Here is a 7,225-nt window from a genome sequence, read left to right on the forward strand (position 1 = left end):
GGAGATATGAGGAAGGACAAAGACATTTTGCCTATTTTCACTTGTAATGGTTTGTTAAATGTGAAGTTTCAGGTCATTAAGGATCAAACTTAAATTTGTAATTGAATCCTTTTAGTGTCATCCTTGGTTTTCAGTCTCAATAGTCATTCAGCTTTTATATACACAGTGTCAAATTCCAATTATGCAAGAACTTTCACTACCACTATCAAAGGACTGAAATTAATACTCAATTTCAACCCTTGATTGTAGAGGTTGAGAGCAACAAGTTATTCCTAAAGAATAACTTCCAAAAATCTGATGGAAGTGGGAAAAAAAAGACAAATCTTCAGATAAGTAACATAATTCCTAGGTTTGATTCCTCTCCAAATAATACTGAGTGCTGCTGAAGCCAAGTGGTCTGGGGGGTTGGGGTTGCTTTGGTTTTTTTTTTAATAAGCACAGCAAAAAATATTCCTCAGAGAGAGTTATTTGTGAGAACACAATCTGCAACCATGTATTTCAAATTTAGTCTTGTGAGCAGTAACTTTTTAAAAAAGAGTCAGATAGGAGAGCTTAAAATGAAAATGACAGAATTTTTTATTCTTGGCTCAAGGAATGTAAACATGTAATGGAATAGCTTAACTGAAATTGAAGAACAACACAGCTCATGAAACTACTTACTGTATCAGCCCTTCCATCCTGTCGCTTTGCTTCAGAAACAGAATCATTCTCTCTAGCTTTAGAAGGAGACAGACAAGTCAATTTATTTTCTCCTGAGTAATCTGCTGAGTGTGTTCAAATACAGCTGTGTTTTGGGAGGATTTTCATTGGATTATTTTAAATTCCACTCAAATCTGTAAATAAACTACTAAAAACTAAAAGTTCTGATTGAAGAGTCATACAGTGGAAGGACAGTGTACAAAGGCAGTTTTGAACCAGCACAAACCACCACAAATCACAGGTTATGGTTTCTGCTATGTTTCCAGTTACCACCTTGAAACAGCACTGCCACTCCCCTTTCAAGCAGTTATTCATGGCACTCCTCCCCATTTTCTTCTGTCCAAAGATCTGGATGAGATCTTCAAGCCTTTCAGGAATTTCGGGTTTTTTCCCACTTCCTCCCAAAACAGCAGTACTACCTTCACTTTTGTTACAAAAGGAGAAAGTGAACCTTCTTTTTAAAATGCCTGAAGAGCGTATATTAAAATGTTTCATAGACACAACACCTAGGTTCTGTGTAGCAGCTCCTTCTTTTCACAGGTGTCAGAAGGCAGAGAGTATAATATCACTATTATAAAATATTAAGCTTATCCCAGACACGGAAGAATGAGAGCTCAAACCACAGCTCATCTCCCAGAACATCATCATTAAGATATGGATACTTCCCCCAGCCCTTCTTTTCAGTTCACACCTTTCTGGACCAAAGAACACCCAAAATGGCACAACTCAATAGCCTTGTGAATAGTACCACCCCTTACATCCCAAAAGTAATTCCCAATCCTAGGATTCATTCTTAATATGCCTTATAGGCACTGTACAGTGGTAATTTAACAACATGAAAAAGAGCAATATCAGAAGCTAAGGAAACACATCCAGGTCGTCCCATTTTCTCATTAATTTTCATCAACAAATCATACAAACTTCATTTTGTTTATCATATGCTAATGGAATCTCACTTTCATCAACGCCTTGGGTTGAGGCCTGATGTTTATCATCACTGTTAGTTACTACTGAAGCAATTATCACCTACTCATTCTCATTCACAGCTCTGCTGACACAGCTGTTTGTGCAGCTGTGCAGTAAATGAGCTCCAGGAATTGCCCCATCCCAGGAAATATGAACTCAGGAGCTCAGGTCGTAAACTGGATGAGTATCCCAGTCCATCTCACTGGATTGATTCTGATGGCAGGCACAGTGAGAGTGGTTAAAATGCTGAACACAACACTGCTGCTGGGAGGTTAACTCAGCAGGCCACATTCTCACACTTCATAAACAAACCCATTTAACTTAGCCCAACAGTTCCTAGTTAAGTGACAGGGCAAAGCAAACATATCTTATCCTCTTTCTATGCTTTGCTACGTTATTTCTAAATTTATATGCCCTAACCCCTCAGACAAAGGAAGAAAACTTCTGAAAAGTTTTCTGTGTAGGGCTGCATTATCTAAAGGCACCCACTAATAATCACTGTAAAAATTTTGTCTTTTTTTAGTTAAAAAACCAAACAGTTCATACTGAGTGAACTTCCAGCGTCAAAACTGGAAGTTTTAAACCCTTAGCAATTGCTCATTTTAAGAAATACCTATTATCACAGTTTCACCAAGGGTAGGAGGTGTGGCTAAAGAACTTGACCAGGACATATCTGGATCCACTTCTGCTCCCAGACTTTCAGAAATACATTTTGGAGTTCTGACCTAGAAATACATTTAACAATCATATATATAATTTCTACGCCAAATTCTAAATGTACAACTCAGGAAAAAGAAATAAAATGCATGAATAAAATCTGTACCTCCAAAAGTTTTGGTGTGTAAAACAAGCTTCCATATGGACCTGAAAAACATTATGTAAAAAGGACATTATTAAACAGTAACTAAAAAATATGGATTTTTATCTAGAGATGTAAAATATTTTGTAGAACCAGAAAAGGAAGATACAAACCAGGGATATTATTTCTCTGAGGTGTTCTGTAAGTATTCCTTAAAATAGTTGGACTGCAAAAGAAAATTAAAGCCATAATATTAATTTCATGTCTCAATTAAAATAACTGAATATTTTAAACATTACATATATTACCGTCTCCATTATTTCTTTTCTTTGCATCGTGGTTACTTCCCTGATTAGATAAAACACAGATTCCTCCAAACCATCAGTCAATATTTTAAACGTTACCATAAGTCTACTATAAACTGTAAGATATTTCTTTCAGGAAATAATTTAATTTTCAGTGATGATTTGTCTGACAAGTAATAAATTCCAATGTAACCATGCATTTTATAATAGGCTGTATGAAACTAGGGAAATTGGCTTAACTGACTGCAATTAAATAACTAGTTTAACTCTTATAATCAACACAAATAATTTGATAAAATTTATCTGAAATACAGACATGAAGTCTGTAAAAATCAAGGCTATTATTAAAAAAATCTCAGTAAATATTACAAATAGCTTTACTACTTGAGAAGCACATGATACATACTACTCTTTCTTTGGATGTTTGGACTTGGAAAGCTGAAAAAATGTTAAAAATTTTTGTATTCCAGCTGTGAAAGAGTAGAAGAATAGGAAGAATGATCACCTGAAAGCAAGGACATTTTTGAATTTAGCTAGTGTTTTATTTTCAACTCACTTAGCAACCTACAAGTATCATAAACATATCAGACATACAAGATTATTCACTGCTCCTAAAGTTCAACAGTCTGGTGGGTTAAATGTTGCTTTTTTCTTAAGGCCCAGATTATTTTCCGTTTGTGTTGACATATTTAGCATACCTAGCAGTGAGGCAGTTGTGGAAGGTACCAGGAGGAGAAGTAAGCATTTCATTTTCTTGGTCTATTTTTCTTCTTGTGTTACTTGGGCTTATCAAATTCTCTCTATCTACAACATAGAATACAATAATCAGCACAACTTTGCAGAACTCCCGGTAACAGTTTCAATTTTGAAGTTTAAAGCTAAGCTTTCAAAAAACCCAAACAAAACCAAATCAAAACAACAACAACAAAAAACTCCAAAACAAAACAAAAAAACCCACAACCCAATCCTAATTTCTATTCCAGTATTTTAAATATGTTCAAATTTTATATCCAACCAATGCTACATATTTTTCAAATGCACAGCCAAGAAGACCCCTCATTATGTCACTTTATTGACTTGGTATTAATCAAGTCATATATTCCATTCCATTTCAGTTTTAATGTACTGCATTGTGCCTTGTCATTGCACAAGTTATTCTTAGCAAAAATACAATACGTGCAAACACAGGTTTGTGCAGCTTCCCCTCAAATTTACTAAGTCATACACTTATTGATTCAATTAAACAGCAAAAAGCAAAAATTATTTGCAGAACTGTTGTTGGAGTCACTGTCACTGTCAGCAGCATCCATTTATTTGCAAAGCATCTCCAGGCAAAAGACAGTGTTCCCACTAAAGCAGCAGAATCTTATGAACAGTGAGACCCTTACAAGGACAATCAACTACTAACAGGAATTTCTATTCTGAAGTTTCCAAACAACCTTAGTATCAGAAATTACACTTTAGTTTGTGCATTTCTCTCTGCTTCTGAGTTCCTGAGTTCATATGCACAGCGCAGGTGCATCCCAATACCATACCAAGGTATGAAATCCATCAGCTCCCATCCAGGCTCTTGTTTTCACAAGAGCCATTTGGCTCTAACCAAGAAAATAGAATATTTCAGGCAGTCACATGTGAACTTTGCACATATGCAGACCAAAATGGACCATTCTGAAATAAACAATCATAGGGTTCCTTCCTTTGCCATATATGAAACTGCCAAATGAAATTCCTGAAACCAAGAATTCCCTAGGGACTTCACACTGTAAAATAGAAATAGCTACATTTAGAAGAAACATGTTCTCAGCAGAAGTTGAGTAGAAACAAAGAGAGTTACAATATTCCATGGAAGTAGTGTTATAAAGTATACTTGAATTGCATCATAGCTCTAACCCTTCACAGAATTTGCACAGGATCTAAGAACAATTCTGGTAATAAAAGGGAGTCTTGTGTTTGTCTGTAACCTGGTTAGAAAAGCTCATCAGAAGGACACAGACACAGCAGATGTACCAAGCACATACTTGAGGAATGGGGTTAAATACTCTTCCAAAGAAGAGATTCTTACAGACAGTGTTGCATACATTCTCCATAGAAAAGGTTCTTCTTGATGTCCAAGGAGGGGGAGTACATCGGAAAGGAGCAGAGTGACATGTACTTCCATGATGTACTTGGGATTTGGAAATAATGTATAAGAAGTACCTCACAAAATTCCTTTTTTTTTCCAAATGGAAAAATGTAGTTTTTTCTATAATTTACAATCTTAGTAACTCAAAGAGATGGTGCTTCTGAAACTTTCCAAGAAATGTTAAGGAGTGCCCTACAGATTGCCTCACACTTCGTCATGATAAGGATAGCTTCAAATGAAGCTTTCCCTTTAAAAGCTTCAAAACTTCTGCATAAAAATATTAGACTGCTAAAAAAAAATTCACTTTGATTTGCAGTCAACAGGTTATAATGAGTTCATATTCCCTCATATTAACAGCACTTAGAATGTTTGGACCATAAGAGTATAATTTATACAGGGAATTTTCCTTATATATTACCAGTTTATCACAACCTGAACCCACTATTAAGATTAATTCTGCATTTTTATAGATAATCTTCAGAAGACTACTAAAATAAGCTTTTATTCCCACAGATCCTGCAGTAGCATTATCTATGACATTAATGATCATCAGCTGCAACAGAAGGTTAAAAAAAAGTTACTTACTTGCTCCTATTTTTTTCTGATCTGGCTCTTTTTCAGGAGAAGAAGGTGGCAATATTGCATTTTGTTCTTTAAAGAGCAGTGGGGTTGATGCCAGCTGACTGTATGTAGAGGGTTTTGTCCTTGGAGTTTTAAAAGCTGTTTGATCAAGCCAGCCAGAGGGCCCATCAACCTCTCCAAAGGATTTGGGCTCATATGGGGGTGCTTCTGCGCTGAGTTCTTCAAACCAATTAAGACTGATGGGCCCTAAATCTATGAAGGAAAACATACAGAAAACCACATGAAAAGGAAAAAGGTTCCTCTAAGGAGGATGTGAAAACACGCCAGGCATTTAAATGCTAACAGCAAAACACATCGCTCCTTCCACTGCCATACTTCTGGTTTGCTCGTTTCTAGATGGCTTTGGACTCTGATAACCACAAAATATAAAGGTATTTCTGCCCAAATTCTAAGACCATTAACAAAATAACCAAAGGACCAGAAAAATACCCAGTTTGTTTAAACTCACAAGTATACTCTGGCTTTTAGTTTCTCTTGTTTTGCTCAGAGTGGCAAGGTAAACAGGCTCCTTTTAAAATTACTAACTACCACAGGTGTGTCCCGCAAAAGACTAAGCCTGGTCTACATGTTGGCAAGTATAGAGGTGATAACTCTAAAAAAGCAAGTACAAAAAGTAACTAAGCATATATCATGAAAAAAAACTACAAACAAAAATTTGAAGAAATCTAGGATTTAGGAAATACAGGTTTGGGGCAAGAACAGCAGCTAACAACTTACATAAAGCTTTCCTGTGAAACACAAAGCAAATATCTACAAAATATTGGTGCCCAGAAAGCAATCTTAATAAGAAATACTTTAGATAAGCTGTACCTGATTCATTGCAATGTGCCTTAAAGATTTCAAAGAAAGTTGGTCTTTCCACAGGTTCGCAAGCCATTTTCTTATCCATTAAATTACCAGAACAGTTGAAAAGCCTGAGAAGAAATAAAATACTTTGATACATTGCTGTTTGAATATCTTAGGCTGGCTTTCCTGCATTTTGTGGTGTGCCACAGCCCAGCCTGTTTTGCTTTGACTGTGATGTGAGCATTCAAACACCACAATGATGAACATGGTGGGAAAACAACAGACAAGAGCACAGGGAATTACACCACAGATAATGAAAACACTCAGCAAACACACGACACGATGGAAGGGGCAGAACACTTCTGAGGTATTCTAAACACAAATCAAAACCCCACATTCACTACGTGTTAGGATGGAATATGTACTATCATATATATACTCTCACAACCACACTCATACAACTTACATGTCAAGAGTTTGATTCAAAGTTGATTTCAAGTGGAGCAGACATTGCCAGCTTCACAGTTCTATTAAAAAATACGTATAATAAGCCCATAGTGAGACCTCACTGTTTAACATATCTATGCCTTCCACAGCAAATCCCGTTTCCCACACACTGCCTTACCAAAACCACAGGAAAAACGGGCGCTTTAAAACAGGGTACGGGCTGCATTAGGACAGAACACCGAGGAACTTAACACTGCCTCAGAAGTGCATTTTAAAAACTGCGATCTGACCAGTCCGCGCTGCTTTCCGTGAGGCGAAGCTCCTCCCGGGCAATGACCGCGCATGGAGCGCGGCCTGCGCAGCCCCGCCGGGTCAACGCGGGGTCACCGGGGACAGGCCCAAATCCCCTCTTCCCCTCACCGAGCCACACCCGGCGACTGCGGAACCCCGGCCGGCTGT

At 37.1% G+C, this 7,225-nt stretch overlaps 1 protein-coding gene across 2 annotated transcripts in view; it reads right to left on the bottom strand.

Moving 5' to 3' along the window:
* Positions 1 to 6,848, bottom strand: part of BRCA2 (BRCA2 DNA repair associated) — a 33,513-nt gene extending 26,665 nt beyond the window's left edge. For both annotated transcript variants that reach the window (XM_014309200.2, XM_031061400.1), the window contains exons 1-8: positions 6,786 to 6,848; positions 6,344 to 6,447; positions 5,477 to 5,725; positions 3,468 to 3,573; positions 2,638 to 2,690; positions 2,489 to 2,529; positions 2,279 to 2,390; positions 661 to 716 (exon numbers count right to left, since the gene is read on the bottom strand). In XM_014309200.2, the coding sequence (XP_014164675.2) occupies positions 661 to 716; positions 2,279 to 2,390; positions 2,489 to 2,529; positions 2,638 to 2,690; positions 3,468 to 3,573; positions 5,477 to 5,725; positions 6,344 to 6,447; positions 6,786 to 6,787 (723 nt within the window). In that variant the 5' untranslated portion in view covers positions 6,788 to 6,848. The remainder of the gene's footprint in view (positions 1 to 660; positions 717 to 2,278; positions 2,391 to 2,488; positions 2,530 to 2,637; positions 2,691 to 3,467; positions 3,574 to 5,476; positions 5,726 to 6,343; positions 6,448 to 6,785) is intronic.
* Positions 6,849 to 7,225: the final 377 nt, after the last annotated feature.

This window comes from Geospiza fortis, unplaced genomic scaffold, assembly GCF_000277835.1.
Source record: "Geospiza fortis unplaced genomic scaffold, GeoFor_1.0 scaffold181, whole genome shotgun sequence".
NCBI classification, from domain to species: domain Eukaryota; kingdom Metazoa; phylum Chordata; class Aves; order Passeriformes; family Thraupidae; genus Geospiza; species Geospiza fortis.